Raw genomic sequence first — 21,380 nt, forward strand, 5'->3', positions numbered from 1 at the left:
GATGTGTCTTCAAAAGTCCTAGCGTAATCGGTCTTTACCAGGTAACACATACAACATATTGTAATTTTTCGTTCTTCATGATTATTTTATTATTTTTACGTTTTTTTTTGGTTTCAGACTGAATCAAAATTCAAGAGTATACAATCAGACCCCGTAGACAATAATTATAAACGGACAAAGAGTTATTATGTGTTCAAAGTGTGGCCATGGACTTACGTGAAAGTCAGCATGGACAGACTGAAGTTGCTAGCGCTCTTAGATAGAAATCTAACTCTCCACGAAACGATTCTCTCCATCATCCTCGGCAGTATGGTGTGCATCCTTGGTGCCGTTATGCTACACAAAGAATTCTACAGAGATCTTACCTCGTTCATTCTCTGTTTTGTCATCGCCAGCTGCCAGTACTCCTTGATAAAGAGCGTGCAGCCAGACGCTGCTTCGCCGACACACGGCTTCAACAGGGTTATCGCGTATTCTAGACCTTTGTACTTTTGTATATTTTCTTCCCTCGTACTTATCTTCGACTATCATATACTAGCCGAAACGAAGGAGATCGGGTACAATCTGAACTCACTTTCCCTAACGAACCAGCAATTACTGCTGTTGTCCTGTGATTTTTTAGTTAATTTTATCCTAGTGTTTCCGCTTCTGTTCTCTCTCGGCCTATTTCCTCAGATAAATACGTTTCTGATGTACATCCTGGAACAGGTGGACATGCACGTATTTGGAGGTAACGCCATGTCTAGCCTTTCCGCCTCTCTCTACTGCATCTTCCGATCATGCTTGACTGTGATAATTTTGGGGGGCGTCGCCTACGGGGGCTTAAGTGAGAGTAAAGGAGCACAGCATGTTTTGTTCTCGATGTTTTGCGCTTCGCTGGTAGCCACCTGCTATCATCTAAGCAGAAGCACGAGCGATCCTACGCATATTTGGAACATGGTGAAGAACCATCTGTGGTTGCCGGACGTGTACAGGGAGCAGCAGGAGAGCGAGAGTAGCAGTACCGAAGAGAAGAAGCACCGAGAAGAACCGAAGGAGGCGAAGGCTGATCCGAAGCTAGAATCGAAGACTAAAGAGAAGACTGTGAAATTTCCTAGTAGTAAGGAGCAGTATAACGTAGAGGAAGATGTCGCAGATCCACTACCTGCTAAATTACAGAAGATCAACAACGCAAGGTTGAAACATGACGTCATAGTATGCAGTTTAATAGCGATATTAGGTAAGTAACACAAGAACAAAAACGTTTATCGTTTTATTAATAATCTTGTTTATTCCAGTGTTTGCCGTTCATGCTAGCACTGTGTTTACCGTTCTCCAACCGGAACTAAGTCCGGTTTTATGGTCCATTGGCGCTACTTTGGGGTTTATTCTACACTACACAATTCCTCAAATGCGCAAACACTTGCCTTGGCTGTGCATCGCCAGACCGATATTCAGAGCCCAAGAACATGAGCAGTATCAGATCAAAGGTCCGGCCAAAGTTATGTGGTTCGAAAAAGTATGTAAATGTCCTTATCGTAAATCTGTCAGCTGGACATAGGTAATATACATTGAGGTAAGTGTGGCAACTACGCTTTCTCGAGTCGATGCTAATATCCCGCCACACTAAACGATAGTCTACAATGCAATTGATAACTTGATAATTGGCACCTTAGAATCTGTTAGCTGCACGCATTTATATTCAATTGGAACCGTGAAGCGAAGAGTATCATTTTAAAATTTTTATGTACATTCTCCAGAAAAGGTTCAAATAATTAAATGGTATTATCAAGGCAATTCTTCGTCAGAATGGTTAGATCTATTTGCTAATACTTTCGAAAATAGACCCATACCTTCTAGACAGACAATGGTAAATATTGTAAATAGTTTTGAAACACATTATTGCTTACAAGATTGTACAAAATCCCACAAAAGAAAAGAGATGTCCCCGGAAAGATAGCAGGAAATCGAAAGGAGAGATGAAAGTATTTGTGCTGCCATTGAGATGGATAACTCCAGAACCACTAGCAGTGTCGCCAAGGAGTTGGAGGTCTCGCATACCACAGTTATTAAAGTTTTAAAAAAATATGGCTTTAAGAGTTTTAGATATTCGAAAACTCAGAAGTTGTTTCCCGAAGATCAATTTCGTAGAATGGAGTTTTGTGAAGCTGCAATGAATGCATCTCACGAAAATGATAATTTAAAAAAAAAATAACCTTTTCTCTATAAATCGATATTTTCAGTACGGTGTCATCACAATTCTTCCAGAACTCGGTATTGGTCTCAGAAAAATGAACATCGAAGTATTGTACATGGACCCAACGCCCTCAAACACACTAGGTGACCATGTAATTGGTCCATTTTTTATTAAGATCAGGATCGCATTATAAGCGGAACAAGCCAAATTAAATGGCCTGCGAGATCTACCGATTTGACACCCATGGATTTTTTTCTGTGGACATATTAAATCCACCATCTATGGCAATGATCTCGAGAAGGCACATAATCTAGTTGAGTTAGAAAATAAAATAAGAAATGCTTGTGCTACGATTACGCCGCAACAGTTTGCAAACGTAAGATAAGCATTTTATAATAGATTAGGTTATTGTCTTGCAAAAGAAGGTGGTATTAGAACCTTTTATTTAATTTACTTGTTATTTTGTACAGTAGAATGTATTGGTTGTTTTTAAATTTCTTTAAATGAATTATTTATTTGTGTAACTATTTTTAGAATAATACATTTTGTTTTTTGGTGGGTATAGCCCACAATAAAATGTTTCAAAGGCTTTTAACTGCATTGCAATAACTTTAAATTATTTACGTAGATTTACGTAGGAGAATTAACTCCCTCGATGTACACCCAATAGAGTCTTCATTGATACTAAAAGTTAAAACGTCTGCCATGCTGCCTTTACGACAGCAATGGGCTTAGAAAGCGCAGTTGCCACACTTACCTGAATTTATATTACGTATGTCCAGCTGAAAGATTTACGTACTGTATATTATATAATTAACATTTGGCAACAATTCTTAGTGTTACTCATTTTTCCTCTAGGTATACGTTTACTTCTCTTTCCTGGAACGTAACATCGTGTATCCACTATTGTTCCTCTCCGTTCTGACTGAAGACTCGCCTCGCATTGTGACGAAATACGGAACGATCCGAGGCTCATTTATAGTTGTGATATGCGGAATCAAGTGCCTAAGGAATAGTTACTCGAATCAAAGCGCCCAGTACTTGATCCTGGTGTTTTCGGCGTTGTTCTACAAATACGACGTGAGGAAAATTGACGAGACGTTCTTGGTCATCTACTTTTTTATGGTCACCGTCTATAACAAGATGTATGAGTTTATGTTGAAGGTAAGTGTTGTATGTAAGATGTATTATGTAAATTTAACCTAGCTAGCTAGTCTCAGGAGTAGATTGCCTTGGACAGGGTACAATATTTATGCACACAGGAACCAAATAAACAAGATCAGTTTGAACTAAAATTTTTGTTATGAAGTAAAGGAACAAAAATTACTCGCAACCATGCAATACCCTTTACAATACAGTGCAATAAATTAAAAAAATAATCATCTACTCTTTATCTGGTGACTTAGGGTAGCTTAGGATGTGGCTTGATGGTTAGGAACGTGTGGCTCAAGAGACTTTTAAATACATGTTCCTGGGTACACCCAAAGATATGTTCAAGAGTACTTTACAAGACTTCTTCTTAGGGTGCCTGTTCATTCCGAACGTTGGCGACCATTCTGGCTATGATGACTTTGTTGGTTGCTATACGAAATAGCTGGGTTGAGGTCTTTCTATACCATGGTCTCAGGTTAGCAAGCCAGGATATTCTTCTTCGTCCTGGGGCCCTTTTTCCTTTAATTTTACCTTGCAAAATGCATTGAAGTAGCTCGTGTCTGCCTTGATTTCTCATTATATGTCCAAAGTACCGCAACTTACGGCTCTTCACGATGTTGACCAAATCCACAGTTGTGTTCATCCTCCGCAGTACTTCTTCATTGGTAACTTTGTCTGTCCATGGTATCTTCAGGATCCTTCTGTATGACCATAGCTCAAAAGCCTGAAATATTGATAGAGTTTCCGCCTTCAATGTCCACGTTTCTACTACGTACAGAAGCACAAAGTACACATAACAAGACTAAATTTAATATTTACAAGACTAAAATAGTAAAACTTTCTTTTAAGTTAATAAAATAAAAAGAAATGTTAAGCGCCAATTATTTTGAGAAGAAAAATATTAAAACATGAAGAGTGTATAAGATCGGACAGGATGCTTGTACTAATATCAGAAATAGCTTCACCCCCTGGATCTTCTTCTTCTTTAATAGCTCGCGGACTATATATTTATTTCTTCTATAAGCTTAGTTGAAGGGAGCTCTGGAGGACTTCTGGAGAAGAGCAGCAGGCAAATCAAGAAGAGACCGGATACCAAATGAGAGAATAGGAGAAATGATGGGAGTCAAGCATACAATAGTTGATGACATAAAAACAAAACAATAATTATGGTACGGCCATGTACAGAGAATGCCAGATGACAGGATTCCGAAACAGATTTTGACGTGGACACCACAAGGGAGAAGGAAAAGAGGAAGGCCGAGAAGAAGCTGGAGAGAGGGAATTGAAAAAGAACTAGAGGAAAGAGAAATCCCTCCAGGCCTATGGTTAAATGAAGAAGAATGGCGGTTAGGAGTCGGAAGGCGTCGGAGAACGCTGTAAACCGATAGTAGTAGTAGTAGCTTAGTTGAAGGTAACTGCAGACTTAATCGTCTAATTGGCTTACCTTCAAGGGTTTCTAAGTATTGTTTGTTTAATAAAACTCACCACATCCCAAAGACCATATATCGACACTACCCGGACTACAATACGTTCAAAGTTAGTTACTAGTACATGATTTATTTACAACTCTCTTTCTCAACGTTCCGCTGCTAAATGTATGTCTTTCCCTTTGAGGTCATCCTCCACGCGTTAATATGTATTGCAACGCTAATATCTAAACACTCTCGTGTCTTATAGTATGCCAAACGTAGACAAACATTATATCATTACCCCCTTTACAAATATCTGGTAATATTTTGATATTAAACATAATGCCAAATCTAACTACAAAATAGAGATGGCACTCATCGGCATGTTAGGTATATCCGTTAGTCCGTTACAGAAATATGATTACTTATAAATCACAACTTCATTTAAAACATATCACATTTAACAAAATTAATAACGATAACCTAATAGTCATTAAATTACTAAGAGCTACACAACGAGCCATGGAACGTGCAATGCTGAATGTGAGCCTCCGAGACCACATAACAAACCGACAAATCAGGCAAAGATCAGGAGTTCAAGACGTCATCGAAAGAACCACGAGACTTAAGTGGAACTGGGCAGGACACTTAGCCAGAACACAAGATGGACGATGGACAAGACGAATTATGGAATGGAGGCCCATAAATTATAAAAGAAGCCGAGGACGACCACCGACTAGATGGACCGACGACATAAAAAGAGTAGCGGGAAACTGGCTACAAGCGGCCCAGTGTAGAGAACACTGGAAAGAACTGAGGGAGGCCTATGTCCAGCAGTGGAAGGGATTGGCTGATTGATGATGAATAGTCATTAAATTACTCTTTTCCCTCAACAGTGCAAGTCTTTCTACAACTTAATATTTAAAATATAATACTAAAAATCCTAATAATACTAGTTTATGCATCGGATTCCGACTCAACCTTTATCTTAAATCCATTTGGATTGAAGAAAAGGTTGGGAGGGGGATATACGTTCTGGCGTCCTCAGTTTGCTTGGTGTAATGCTTCCTGGCTGGGAGTCAGAGTCGATAGTTTGTGGTTACCTTTGAACTTTTATGGGCACCTTTGGGTGCCCATAATTTAGTAATGTGCCGTCGGTATTTCCTTATCACCAAGAGCACGTTAACTGCCATTGACGTTGTGGCCCCAGTAGCAATTAATGATTGCCAATGTAAAATTCTGATGGACTGCTACTGTGTACCGCTTAGTTCATCTCCTAGGGCAATTTCGTCTATGACTATATGCTGTAGTTCCTCCCCTTGAATGTTTATGCGACCATCGGGGATTTTTATTTGTTTCCGACTGGGTGAAAGGTGCCTTTAAATACACATCAACTACCGTTTCTACTCCATTGCTGGTTGTGAGTAGTGTGACATTTCTCGTCTGGGCTATGCAATTTGGTGACAGTTTCCACATATGATGGATCATATGTGAATAGTGTTAGGCGTTATAACTAACCATAAATTGGGAACGCCCATCTTTTACCATTGAGCATCTTGCACTGAGTAATGGATCACAGAACAAGTGCTGTTTTTGATTCGATTTTAGCGCTCATCTAATATATAGTGAGGTCTAGTATCCATGTTAATTATAGTGGCCGGTGAGATACATCTTTATCTTCCATGGATAGTTCGAAGTAAAGGAGTGTATTATAATCTACGATTAGTAGATTCCTTGTAGCGGGCAACGAGAATATCACGCCCCCCCCCCCCCATTTTTAGCGGTATAGCTGTAATCTTTAGCATTTGGTATTTGTTTTGACTTGTTACTATTTATTACCCCATAAATGTGATGTATTTTTCATCAGTATTGACTCGGATTATGGGCTCTGTTCGTATTTCTACACCTTGAGGTAGGACGTGCCTTGCCTTTTCTATCGCCTTCGCGATTTGTCCTGGCTTCATTATATCTATAAAATGCCCTTGATTGTAGTGTAAATTTAATATCCCTTCGTATATTTTTATGTATTCCTGTATGAATTCCATTACTTGTTGAGCGATCGTTTGTATTCTAAATGTAATGTGTAATGTATTATTTCTCTAATGTCTTTGCTTTCTCCGTTATGGCGTTAAGTCCTTGAGGTATTTATTGCATCCCGTTTGTCAGTGTATCTTGCCGGAGGAATACAAAATCTTGTTTTTGAATATTTATATGTTATGTTGAGCGTTTTGAAAATGTATATGACATTTAATTATACCATAATGATAATGATAAAAAAAAATATCGATAAACTGACAATTTGCAAATCCTGACTAGGAAAGGTTGTTATAACCGCCATATTAAAAAGAATCTCAGCTCTCCATTGTATAGACAAAGTTTCAGAGTTTTGAATGATGGGTTATACTCAATATAGGTAACAGCGGTTAATCAAAAGTAATGAAATAAATTAAAAAAATATATCCTATCAATAATTATGTATACTTTTTTACTTTCCAGATCCAGTTTGTAGTGACATACATAGCGCCATGGCAAATAACGTGGGGTTCAGCCTTTCACGCATTTGCACAGCCCTTTTCGGTACCACACTCCGCCATGTTGTTCCTTCAAGCCTTCATGTCCTCTTGTCTGTCAATGCCTCTCAATCCCTTTCTCGGCAGCGCCATCTTCATCATATCTTACGTACGGCCGGTTAAGTTCTGGGAAAGAGACTACAATACTAGAAGAGTCGATCACTCGAATACACCTCTTTCATCTCATTTGGACAGGAACTTAGGAGCTGACGACAACAATTTGAATTCCTTGTTCTACGAACATCTCACAAGGTCACTTCAGACGTCTTTATGTGGCGATTTGAAGATGGGAAGGTGGGGATTGGTGAACCAAGGAGACTGTTTCGTTCTTGCTTCCGATTACTTGAATTGTTTGGTGCATGTGATAGAGATGGGGAACGATGTGATTACGTTCCAAATGAGAGGATTAGAATTCAGAGGGACCTATTGTCAGCAGAGGGAAGTGGAGGCCATCACTGAAGGAGTAGAAGAAAATGATGGTGAGCATGCTAGATGTTTTCTTTTGCTTGACATTCTTTCTAGAAGGTCTTGATCAGATATCCATTCCATTGGTATATATTTCTTGTTTATATTTAGGTTGTTGCTGCTGTGACACTGGACATTTACCAAACATGCTCAGCATAAACGCAGCATTCAATCAAAGATGGCTGGCGTGGGAAGTCATAGCGGCGAAATATATTCTAGAAGGCTACAGCATTTCTGATAATAGTGCTGTTTCTATGCTGCAAGTATTCGAATTCAGGAAGGTGTTGGTGTCGTATTATGTGAAAGTAAGTAAGACTTATATGACTATTATAAACATCTTCAGATTATCATGAACTAGTTCGGCTAATCTTTGGGGAGCTATATACCGATTTTATAATTACATAATTGACTGTATGAGTTGTTCTCATGATCTTGTTTTTTTTTAGAGTATAATATTTTACCTCATTCGGTCTACAAAACTCGAAGAATGGTTGTTTAACCCAACAATATCTAAAGCTCTTTCGCCTATGGAACATAGATCTTTCGTGGACCTGGACCCGATATTCAATTACAACATTGACGAGGACTACGACATGCAAAACAGCGGCATCACCAAGAACAGCTTCATGCAGATCCATGGTGATTGGATCAAGTTCTGCGTGGAAAGATCGGGGAAGAATGTTGAGAGTGGCATCAGTTCGCCGTTGACTCTTTTGTGTTTCGCGTTGAGTTTACTGGGTGAGTCTTCACTTACTCTTATCTTCTATATCTTTATATGGGTCCCTAGGAAATCAGATTTACGTATTTGTTGTGTTTACAGGAAGAAGAACACTGGGTGCAGTCTCTCACAACACAGTCTCGGGGGTAGAGTTTTTTCTCTACGGATTGCACGCCCTTTTTAAGGGAGACTTTCGAATATCGTGTGCTAGAGATGAATGGGTCTTCAGCGACATGGATCTCTTGAAAACTGTTGTAGCTCCCGGCGTTAGAATGTCCCTCAAGCTCCACCAGGACCATTTCATGGCAGCAGACGAGTACGAAGAACTGTCTACATTGTACGAAGCCATCTGTAAGCATGAAGAGGAATTAGTGATATCGCACGAGGGGGATCCTGCGTGGAGAAGAGGGGTATTAAGTGGCGCACCTAGTCTTTTAGCTTTAAGGTAAGATTTTCTTTAGCTTTGTATATATTTTTATCGCTTATTCATTGCAGGCATGTGTTAGATGAAGGCAACGACGAATATAAAATTATTATGTTAAACAAGAGGTATCTCAGCTTCCGGGTCATTAAAGTGAACAAAGAATGTGTGAGAGGTCTTTGGGCTGGCCAACAACAGGAGTTAGTGTATTTTAGGTGAGTACTTTTACTCCCCGAATAAGCTACGTGCTTATTGGTGATTTCAGAGTTCTATTAACGGCTCAAACTCACAAAAACTCGTTTATTGAATTCTAGGAATCGCAACCCGGAACGGGGCAGCATTCAGAACGCCAAGCAGGCGCTCAGGAACATCATTAACTCATCCTGCGATCAACCCATTGGATACCCCATTTACGTTTCACCCCTAACTACGAGCTATGCCGAAACCAACGAACAATATGCCAATCTCGTAGGGGGGTCGGTCAGTTTGAAGAAGATTAAAAATTATTTTTTTAACACATTCAGGAGGTAAGTTTTTGTTAGTATTCGGCGTATTTAATATCATATAATCAAAAAATGTTTTGAGAAACGTTGAAGTACATTGTAGAATAGCAACTTTGAGCAAAAATGGGAAAAGAAGAAAATGTAAGAATCTTGTAATTTAGAGTGTCCTTAGAGGTCTTTATATACAACATTGTAGTTCTTACGTACAACATACATTAAATCTTAAAACCAAGCAACACATTCATTTAAACCATTTACAGTCTATTACTAATAGTAAAGATCAAGATTTTTCAAGATAAAAAGCATATTATATGATACTTGAATCGTACAGACCTATCTCACTACTCAGCACCCTAGGTAAAGTCTACGAGAAGATCCTAAAAGAGAGACTCATAGAATTCCTAGACGCAGATTTTTTCATCCCCAGAATTTAGATTCAGAGCTGAACACTCCGTACAAAATAGATTGATTGAAGCAGCAACCTTCACATCACAAGGTCTCAATGAAACAAATAGCCTTCGGTCAGGTTTGACTCACAGGTCTGATCAAAAAGCTCCACCGGACTGCACTGCCTATGCCTATCCCCTTCGTAAAAATAATCCACTTCTATCTCCCCAATCGGACAATCAAAGTCGCTAACACGCTATTAACACCATTCACTTCACAAGCTGGAGTCCCATAGCGCTCAATTTTAGCACCAATATACACAGTCTACAACAGTGACATCCCCACCCGTTGGCTAGATCAGAGTCAATATTATTTCCTGACGATACTGCACTCCTCTCACACAGATGGACGTTGAGGCAGCCTTTTGAATTCGATAGAGTATAGGGCCAGTTGAAAACAAATGTCAGGTGGTGCAACAAACAAAACCAGATAGTCCTCTAAGAAGACGCTCTTGATTTCAGAAAATTTGTGTCCTACTTTGGAGTTCATTTTAGCAGGACTCTCAACTGGGACATTGACATCAAAGACACCCCAGACAGGGTAAGAAAAAGAGCTAGACTCCTAGGAGCGCTGTCTGGAAAACTCGAAAATACCTCTAATAAAACTCTCTTGCACACCTACATGACTTTCACCAGGTCTATCGTCGAATACACGACATGTGTCTACGCGTTACTAAATCCTCGTCAAAGCAATGTCATTATGGCAACTGAGAGGAAAATTCTCAGAAAATGGATGAGGAGATGTGCAGTTTATCCGTCAGCACTAATTCACCAAATTGTGAATATAACATCAATAAAGGACAGAGTCCGATCTCTCAGCAAAAGATACGTGTTCCGCACAATAGTTGGCTCCAACAACGGAGCTAAGCCAATTCTAAGGACTCGCTGTCACCGCCGAGGGCATATACTCATCAGGCTCTCCCTAACAAAAGTTCCATTCCCTCCAGCCAAGCTTCTACACTTTGTTGGCAACGAACTTTCTGATGAGTTCTACGATATCCTCGAAGTACCTCCCCTCAAATATCGCAGATAAATTAACTGTACGCCGAAAACGGTAATTCACAGCGCTCCTTGTATAGCTCCCTGTATAGCTGCATATCACTTCAAAAAATACTACTCGCAACTAACGTTGCTCACCCCCTCAAAATCTCCAGCAATCCAAAGGGAGCAGCTCCTCCTTGAAGAAGCGTAAGCTTAAACAAGGTACTAACTTTCAGATTAGCTTCAAGGTTACAAGTAGTAAGGAGTCTTAGGGTGAGACAGAAATAGAACAAGGAATATCTTCTTAAATTGAAGCCACAGGACATTCATCATAGGCATTCACTCCGTAACGAGTATAATTAATATCTTCCATGCTACGATTATTGACAATAGTCAGTGACTACGTACTACGGTGAATAAATTCGCCGATTCTGGAATCGCATACTCGATCATAATCATGGCATACCCAGTCTGCGTTGGCAGCCAGTTTCTGGGGATTGTTTAGTTGGTTAAGCACCCATATCAGGCGGTCTTTGGCTGCGTCTTCCCAGGTGCTAAAGTAGATGTTACATTTATTTATGTTGTTTTTAAGATTGTCCCTGTATTGCTTCTGTTGTCCTCTCGCTTGCGTAGTCCTAATTTGTGAGATCAGTATTTGTTTTGTGAGGCGTGTAACGGTCATTCGAACCACCAATACTTGTTGATTTCGCTGCTTCTTAGATGCTGGTATTGGATTTTCGATCCTTTCAGGCTACTCTCAGAATTTTTCTAAGACTAGGTGACTGGTAATATTTTCCCAAAGACTTAAGGTGTCGCCTGTAGATAGTAAAAGTTTCACAGCCATGGCCAAGTGTAGGAATCACTATGGCGCGGTAAACGGAAAGTTTGGTTTGGATGCTGATATTGTGGTTGTCAAAAGCCTTGTCATAAAGCGATCACCTCAGAATTCACTGAATTTCTTTATTGATGATCGATTTTTTAGAATGGTGTACAATTGTAAATACTTAATCATGATACAGTACTTCCATAAGTCTTCAGCAGTTCCTTCACGAATTCTAACATTTTCTCAATTTTCAGTAGTCCCCTAGAGCGATCAAGATGTTCCCTTACAGTTAGTTCTTAAATCATGGCAGTATGTCATTACTATTTTTAATTTAATTTAAGATTTGATATATGTTATCAAATATTTTTAAACCACTTTATTATTTGGCTGCACGTATGGTGTAACCAAGACTCGGTGATGATGGCCTGCTAGGACTGAAAACGTATTGACTCAACTTAAAATCCTTTTCTATATTTTTTTACATTTAAAAATACCTACTATAAAAAATAAGTTTTTATACTTCCTTTTTATGAATTAATGTAACTTTTTTTAGGATAAGAAAACGTTGTGGTGAGGGCTGTTCCAGCGGCTCGGCCAACAGAGAAGAAGCTGGCACAGCCCATGAAGGAATGTATGCCATGACTCCGGTTTCAACTCTAGCCCATACCGGAAGTCAGTCTACCGATGGATCCCATTTAGGTGGCAGCATTGGAAGAGGGTCTAGCTTGAGCAGGACATCTTTAGGTAAAAATTTGGACCGATCGCTAAGTGCATAATACATTGTAAATCAATATCTAGGTATGATGTAGTCATATCGATTAAGTTTTTAAATTTTTGGTCGATATATTCTTAATATATTTTTATTCCAGGTGGCAATAGAGGTAGTCTAGTATCTGTCGGGAAACCAACAAGTTCAACTCTAGTCAGTTTGGCGGGTTTGTTCAAGGAGCGGGATGAAAGAGCTGTGTCTCAAGCTCCAGATGTTCAGATCCGTGGAGAGGATAAGGCCTTAGACACAAATCCCATAGCTGAACGGGAATGTGCTTCTAGAGTAAGGGTAAGTAAAGCCTTTTTACCATTGCTATACCTCAGCTAAACATATAGGTTTAAGATTGGCACAAAATGAACAATAGCAACTTTAGAACAAGAAAATAATGTAGGGAAACGAAGATTCAGGATGCACAACATCGTTAGTGGGAATTCACGTGAACAGAGTGAAGAAAGTGAACAGAAGAAGAGATATATATGGGTCGTGACTCTCTGGTCGTTCTGTATACATTTTATCATTTATGGTCTCAGAAGAGTCACCCATTTGTGAGCTCTTCTGGGTTATCTATTTTTATCTGGTGTCCATTTTATTCCGATGAGTTATCAGCATATAATATGTAGTCCTATACAATAAAAATTGTCGACTATAAAACAGATAATGGACTGAAAAACAAGAAAGTAACTTTAACTTCAAAAACTAAAGATTTATTTAACATTTTTTAAAGTTCTTTATCCTTATTTTTACTTTATGAGTAACTTAATTACTAAAAAAGCTAAATAAAACAACTTTATTTCTATTATAAATATAATTACAGTCTTACAGGACACTTCATCTCCATATAGTTAACTTTTCCATGTTCTTCACACCAGTCTTTATATTTGCACACGAATCTATCCCTCCACGGGTTATTTTCCATCCTCACGGTCTCTACGTAAGTAAGAACACCCAGCAACCCATCGCTTATTTCGTTCAGGTCATTACCATCCAGATTCAAAGTATTAATCTTCTTGAAATCATCAAAAGCATACTCACTGATCAGTTTGATGTTATTGTTGTGCAGACGCAACTCGTCGATATAGTGGATGCCTCTAAGGAGGTAGTAGCTGATGAAGGAGAAGTTATTGTAACTTAAATCAAGGAAGGATGGTTCTTCCGGTACCATGTTGGCGAAAGCTACGTCAAAGAAAGGATACGGTTTGTAGGGAACTGCAGGGAAGTGTCTTAGCTTATTGTAGCTCAGATCGATGTATTTGAGGTTATTGGTGTTAACAAAAAGATTTTTGGGCAATAGTTCGATATTATTACTGCCCAAGTCCAAATTTCTGAGATTTTGGAGGTTATAGAACGCGTTTTCACTAATAGTTTCTATCCCATTACCTCTAAGAGCTATTATATACACAGGTATATTTTTAAAAACATTCGAAGGGACGAAACGGATCTTGTTGAAGTTCAAATTGATTTTTCTGATCCGTCTTAGTCCAGCAAAGATATTCGGTTGTAAAGTCACTAAGTTCGTATTCCTTATGTTTACGGTATGAAGCAGAAACAAGCTGTCGAATATTCCCGTCTTCAACACTGGCACATCTTCCTCTTCTATTAAGATTTCTGTTATATACGTTTCGTTCAGTAACGTTACTGTTTTCATTAAAGTCACTGACGAGTTGCCTTTGTGTATCAAAACAGTGATGTTGTTGAACTGCGCTGTTGCGAAGAAAATGCCGTAAAGGCAGAGCACTGAAACGGTGGCGTATATTCGGAGCATTATTAAGAACTGGTTTCTATTTGGAATCCAAGGTTTTGGTGTGATGTTATGTTTTGGATCAATTATTGGCAATACAAGCAATGATAAAGATATGCGTTATCAACACTATTTTTGAAGGTCTTGTGATTAGTTCGGATTTGTTTGTAATAAATCTGAAAACTGTGTATATTTCTTAATACCTTTTTGGTTTTCTGGAATGTTTGTTTTGTTTAGTTGACTATGATGTTATAGTACAGTTCAGCGTTCTTGACATGTATAATATTTAGTATCGTAGATAGTAGCTGATCTTACGGTGGCCTTATAGAATGTAACTTTCAGTTTCACTGGAATTTTTCTTCGTGCGTTGCAAATTATAAGATATGGGATTTCCGAAAAGTAGACAAGATCGACACAATTAGAGAACGTTGTCTTAATGTAACAGTATGAAATTTAGTTAATAAAGTTAAATAAATAATACTTTTTGCAGACTTACCAATAATATCTGGTTACTGTAGCCATCAAACACTTTTTATGGAGCATAATTTACATATTACAAGTTTACAAACATATATCTCAATTATTTGGAAAATTCGCAAGAGCATATGGACATGCATCACATTGAGAGAGACAGAAAATATAGAACCCCTGACGTGAAAGAGGTAAAACAAGCAATACAAGCATAGAAGAATAACAATGCTCCAGATATTGACAGCGTCCCCTCTGAGCTGTATAACTTGGGTGGCGAACACCTAGTAAGACAAATACATATGCTTATAAACAAGATTTGGAATGATGAAAAGATCCCTAGCGACTGGAAAACCGGGATTATATGCCCAATCTATAAAAAGAGGATAAACTGAAATGCGAAAATTATCGCGGCATAACCCTCTTGTGCACAGCGTACAAAGTTTTTACTTATATTCTAAATAAACGATTCCAACAACTAACTGAAAATATTGTCGGGGAATATCAAACCGGTTTCAGACAAGGAAGATCTACAACTGACCAACCATTCACAGTGAAACAAATTTTAAACAAACAAAATCGAGGGAACACGACATTGACGTTCACAACATATTCATAGATTTCAAACAGGCCTACGACTCAATAGACAAGAATTAAAACAAGGAGACGAGCTGGCACTGACACTATTCAACCTGACTCTTCAATATGTGATAAGACAGCTGAGTATATCAAGAGTAATAAAGTAATATCCTAACAGATAAATCAATACAGAGTGCCGCCTATGCCGATGACATTAGTAGTATATCTTGCAGAACAGAAAAGGCGGCAAAAATATATTCACAATTAAAAACAGGGGCAGAAGAGACCCGACTAGAAATAAATATTCAAAAGACAAAAAAACTAACACAGCCAAGAGCTAGGGGAAACAGATGCACAGTTGAATTATATAGGAGTTGTTAAACATCTAGTAAAGTTAAATATATAATAAAGTTACATTAAATACGGATGGAACAGAAGAACCAGAAATTCAAAGAAGAATAGTAAAGGGAAACTAAGCTCACTTTTCACTCGCCCATGTATTCCGCTCCAAAAACACACACTGGAGATCGAAAATCAGGGTCTACAAGACTATTATCAGACCAATAGTATGTTATGGATGAGAGATATGGGTGATGACAGAAGACACAAAACGAAAGCTGGAAGTCTTCGAACGAAAAGGCGTAAGGAAGATATTTGGACCTATTAACGAAATCGAAGTATGGAGATCCGTGTACAACCATTAACTCTACCAACTGTTCAAAGAGGCACCGATCTCAGAATTCGTTAAATTTCAGAGACTTCAATGGGCTGGTCATGTAGTAAGAATGGAGACCGAAAGATTGCCAAAAAGAGCCCTATATAGTAAAATGCAGGGCGCGAGACCAAAAGGAAGGCTACGGAAAAGGTGGGAGAATTAAGTGGCAGCGGACGCGCAAAATTTGCTAGACGTGAGAACCTGGAGAAGATCGGCGCCTGACCGGCAAGGCTGGAGGCATAGTTTGGTGGAGGCCAAGGCTCGATTTGGATAGAGATCTCAATTATTTATATAGTTTAACGTCTTTAGGGTAACACAAAGGCGAATGGAGAGATCAATGCTGGGTCTGACTTTGAAAGATCGCGTGAGCAATGAGGAGATACGCCGACGAACTGGCGTAGACGATATTATACGGCGAATCAATAAACAAAAGTGGAAGTGGGCTGGACATGTTGCTAGAATGGAAGACGGAAGATGGACGAAGAGATTATTGGAGTGGAGACCAAGAGCCGACAAGCGAAGTCGAGGCAGACCACCCACCCGATGAACCGACGACCTAAAGAGAATAGAAACAAACTGGATTGTAGCAGCTAGAGATAGAGAGAACTGGAGACGTTTGGAGGAGGCATATATCTAACAATGGATGTGAAAATGGGGCTGGATGATGATGAACGTCTTTAGGCTGCGATCATATGACCTTGTGGGATGTATCTGATGGCTTATAGTCTACAGACAGAGAGTGGAGATGGTCGTTTACTCATTTGTGCATCATGCAGCCATGTATGCCGTGTTGGGTTCTGATTCTGTTTATCATAACCCGTGTGATGCGTGCTAGATCAAACCCTGGTGGTTTTTGGGTGATACAAGGCATGTTACTATTTTGTTATTCAGTACATCTTTGGGCTGGTGCAACCTGAAATATTTACAAATAAATAAATTTTTATTGGCGGTAATTAGTTTTACTATCTTCTTCTTCGCGTGCCATATCAGAATTATCCGACGTTGGCGATCACCATTGCGAAGGCTTCTCGATCTTCTGCAATATGGAATAATTGTCCTGTATTTGATATCTGTGTCCATTCACGAATGTTTTTTAACCAAGAAATTTGTTTTCTTCCTACACCTCTACGGTCCTCTATTTTGCCTTTAAGGATCAGTTGTAATATTTTATATCGACTTTCCGTTACTATATGTCCCAGATAAGACATTTTTCGATGTTTAACAGTCTTTAGCAGTTCTCTATCTTTGTTGACACTCTTTAGTATAGTTTTACTATACACCAAACAAATGGTGATGGCCCAAAAGATATTTTGTAAACAGTAATTTTTCTATTTGTAAATACCAATCTATAGACGATTATACAATTTCAAAAATATAAGCATTAAACCTTTGATTTATTGTTTCACGCTGTTTTGTAGTTTACAGACACTTCCAGTCTGTTAAAATGTAACTAACTTCACAAACCAAAATAATTGCTAAATTTACAAGAGTTAAACTGGGATTAGTGAACTGAGTATACATACTATTTTGATTTTATTGTCATTCTGCCGTTTCATTCACAGTCACGCACGGACTGGATGGAAAGGGTTGTATTTTGATAGTTTGCTATTTACCTAGTATTTATTTCTTAAAATTGTTAATTACTTCTGCACTGCAAACAAAGTAAAATGTTTCTGTAAAATAATACAAATAAATAAAACCAACTTCACAAGATGTCATATATTTTGTTTAATGCGCTGACCAACTACCATTAAGAAAGTTGATTCCCTTAATTTATGTACTGGGAAATCAAACATTATGATGTGTCGGTTTTTCGCGCCCGAGTCAAAGAGCCCGAAGTTCGAATACGAAGTGTCACACTACATTACTCGACTTCACTTTACTCTATATCATTGCAGCGTCGTTGACTGTGATACAGATTGAGTTTTTTCGGCAATTTAACGAGTATGTAGAGTAGTGATGTAACGAATGTCAGTTTTTGAACATTCGCGAATGCGAATGCGAATATATGCCACCGACATTCGCGAATACGAATGCGAATGCGAATATTCAGTTTTTTTTTAAATTTAACAATTTTAATTGTCTCCGGCACTGCCGGCAGTCTCATTTGCGTGAGGTGTGTAGTTAGATAAGTTCAGATAAATTTAGTAATTCAGCAATTTTCAGAACAATTATACAAATCATGTACTGTATTACATTACATTACACATTATAATATGTATCTTGTTCCGAAAATTGCTGAATTAATAAATTTATCTGAACTTATCTAACCGCAGTCGAATTGTTTGTTTGTTTGTTTAAACTCTTTACATAAACACACATAGACTATTTTTAATTTGTAGTTTAATAATTCTTAGACTTTTTCAAGATGATGTTTCAGAGAATAATTTGTTTTTGTTTATTTACACTGCATCATTTATTTTTTGTTTTCTAATTTTATAGTTTTCCAAGCTTGTAAAGTGAGTTTTCTTAATAAAAAAAATTAGAAGTGAATGGATTTTTATTTTATTAACCTAATCTTCAAATTATTTTTTTTTTCTTATACATATTTATATTCGCAAAACATTCGCACAAATTTCGCGAATGCGAATGTGAATATGCAAAAATATGCGAATTGCGAATATTCGTTACATCACTAATGTAGAGAATCACCTCGCATCGATTAACTTCGAGACTTCGTCCTAAGAACTTCGATCGATAGTGTAGGCGGCGTTTAAGATACATTTATAATCTGATTAAAATCTTTTGCTTTATGTTTATCTATTTTATATAATCCACATTTTACCTTCCTTGGCATACGCTCATCTTATAGATCGCTTCTGATTTTTATGTTTACTATAGCTAATTACAGTATATCTAGTAATACTAAAATGTAGTCACATGTAATACTAATTGCAGCCACAGTATATTCTTTTTTTTTTACAGATTATAGAACCAGGTGCTGTATTTGACTCTGTAAACCAAATAGGCAAAGTAGATCTCCTATGGCCGAACGAGTTCTTCAGGATGAGAGGAGGCCGCACCTACTGGAAAGACTGGATACCTGAAGAAGGAATGGAAGGAACGGTAAATAAGACAAACAAAACCTGTCCACTCATCTTACCTAAATACTATGTTTATATGGGATTAGGCCAAAATTGATTGTAATGAAAATTACATTTTTAACTAATATTTAACGTTTCGATTTCCACTCCGGAAATCGTTCTCAAAAAATAATATAAAAATTCTGCCAAAACTTGACTGTTGACTTTAATTGAATTAATTGTTGAATTAATGTGAACAGAGATCGAAATTCAGTTTTCATAAGTTGGCACACCTGCTGTGCCTATTCTGTCAACTGTTTTGTCAAAAAAACAACATAACCTCCAAACCTTATTAGTATATTGTTCAAAACACGTGCTTTGTGTTTTATATCATTATTATATTTTGTTGTATCTCAGGTTATGTGCAAGTTGGTGTTATTTTCATTGATTTAACTGTGCAATCAGGTTTAACTTTTTAATATGGATATCACTCCTAGGAAAAGAGAAAGGATCATAACACTTAGTGAGCATACACCAATGACTCAGAGGGACATTGCAAAGGAGTGTTGTGTAAGTTTGGGTGCAGTAAACAAAATAATTAAACAAAAAAAGGAAACAGGGTCAGTTGAAGTGCAGCGGAAAGGAAAATGTGGAAGAAAACGGAAGACTACTCCTCGAGATGAAGCCTTTCTTTTGCGCGATAGCAAACTTCATCCCAAAGAACAAGTTATGACCTCCAGCAAGATTTAGAAAAGGCTGGAATAAAAATTCACGACTCAACGGTACGCAGACGTCTCTTAGAAGGAGGGAGAAGAGCCGTGAGACCACAGAAGAAACAACTTCTGACAGCGCCTATGATGAAAAAAGAGTAAATTGGGCAAAAAAATACGCTCATTGGAGTGCAGAAGATTGGAGAAAAGTGTTATTTTCTGATGAGACCCACTTCCTAGTGCAGGGCCAGCGATCAAAATTCGTACGAAAGGCAGCCAATGAGTCACTTTCAGCTAGCCATATTAACCAAACAGTTAAACATCCCACCAAAATAATGTTCTGAGGCTGTTTTTCATACTCAGGAACTGGCACTCTTATTCCTATTGAAGGTATGATGAACAGTGAAAAGTACTAAGCCATGCTAGGGCAACGCTTAGCTATAGAGCTTGACAAAGTACAGACCGAAGGGACTGCAATTTTTCAACAAGATTCAGCTCCGTGCCATGTATCGAAGGTTATGATGAAATACTTCAAGGATAATAATATTACCCTTCTTGATTGGCCTGGGAATTCACCTGACCTTAATCCTATTGAAAATTTGTGGGCAATATGTAAGGCTAAACTGCAAAAATTTGACTGTACGACAAAAACAAAAATGGTGGAAGCAGTGATTAAGGTGTGGTTTAGAGATGAAGCAATCACAAACAATTACAAAAAAACTTGTAGATTCCATGCCTAGAAGATCCAGGAAGTCATAAAAGTAAAAGGGGGACATATTAAATACTAATTAATGAAAAAATCTCATGTAAGTGTACCTAAATTTACCTTTGGCCTAAATAAATGATATTTACAAATTAATTCTGTTTGTTCACATTAATTCGCACAATACTGTAGGTAACAGTCATGATTTTGGGTTGAAAAAGTTTGAAGGGTGGTGTTTGTGCCCTCGGGATATCAAATTATGACTATTTTTTGTGTTTTTGTATTATTTTTTTGGATACACAAACGCAGAATACACATCCTGCTCTTGTGTAATGTATGTTTATGTATTATACGTTTGTGTATTGTGTGTTGCATATGTATTGTGTATAATTGTAGATGATATGTTTCTGACTTTCTAGTAATCCGCTATTGTTGGTATGTTCTTGTTGTTGACTTCTTTTTTTAGTATTGGCAGTTGAAGCCTGCTATATTCTGCTGATAGATTTTCTACACATTTTTTTCCATTAAGTAGGATGAGAGCTGCTTCTTTGATTTTTCTCTTTTTTATGTCTGTTTCTTTCATGATTATTGTTGCTTCTTTCCATTGTACCCTGTGCTCATTTTTCCAGACATGTTTGCATATCTATTATTTATCAAAGTGTCTGTTTTTGATGTATGTTTCATGCTCGTTTATCCTGACATTTAGTAGTCTTGTGGTCTGTTCCACGTAGACATTGTTACATTAACAGGGTATTTTATAGAGGAAGTTCTTTGATCTTTCTTATCTTATTTCCTATCCCTCTTAATATTTCTGGTAGGCCCTTTACATATGGTACTGTTGTCATATTTAAATCTCTTCTTATGAGTGTTCCTGCTTTTCTTGTGGTGTTTTGTTGTTTTCATTATTCAACCTTTTTGTAAATGATAATGGGTAAATTATTTTTTGTCAAAACCTTTGTTAGTCGCTTTTTTTCCTCCTGAAATACATTTTCATTAGAGCAGGTGGTTTGG

At 37.8% G+C, this 21,380-nt stretch overlaps 1 protein-coding gene across 2 annotated transcripts in view; it reads left to right on the top strand.

The window, feature by feature from the left end:
• pcx (pecanex) overlaps positions 1-21,380 on the top strand; it is a 48,130-nt gene that overhangs the window by 14,626 nt on the left and 12,124 nt on the right. The window contains exons 13-24 of one of the 2 annotated variants that reach the window (XM_072538292.1): positions 118-1,219; positions 1,278-1,498; positions 3,035-3,340; positions 7,234-7,786; positions 7,884-8,077; positions 8,219-8,510; positions 8,593-8,935; positions 8,986-9,126; positions 9,226-9,438; positions 12,218-12,408; positions 12,534-12,721; positions 18,859-18,999. In XM_072538292.1, the coding sequence (XP_072394393.1) occupies positions 118-1,219; positions 1,278-1,498; positions 3,035-3,340; positions 7,234-7,786; positions 7,884-8,077; positions 8,219-8,510; positions 8,593-8,935; positions 8,986-9,126; positions 9,226-9,438; positions 12,218-12,408; positions 12,534-12,721; positions 18,859-18,999 (3,885 nt within the window). Of the gene's footprint in view, positions 1-117; positions 1,220-1,277; positions 1,499-3,034; positions 3,341-7,233; positions 7,787-7,883; positions 8,078-8,218; positions 8,511-8,592; positions 8,936-8,985; positions 9,127-9,225; positions 9,439-12,217; positions 12,463-12,533; positions 12,722-18,858; positions 19,000-21,380 lie in introns of those variants that run through there. The other variant, XM_072538300.1, reaches the window with a different exon arrangement.

Source organism: Diabrotica undecimpunctata, chromosome 1 (genome assembly GCF_040954645.1).
Source record: "Diabrotica undecimpunctata isolate CICGRU chromosome 1, icDiaUnde3, whole genome shotgun sequence".
Classification (NCBI taxonomy): Eukaryota; Metazoa; Arthropoda; class Insecta; order Coleoptera; family Chrysomelidae; genus Diabrotica; species Diabrotica undecimpunctata.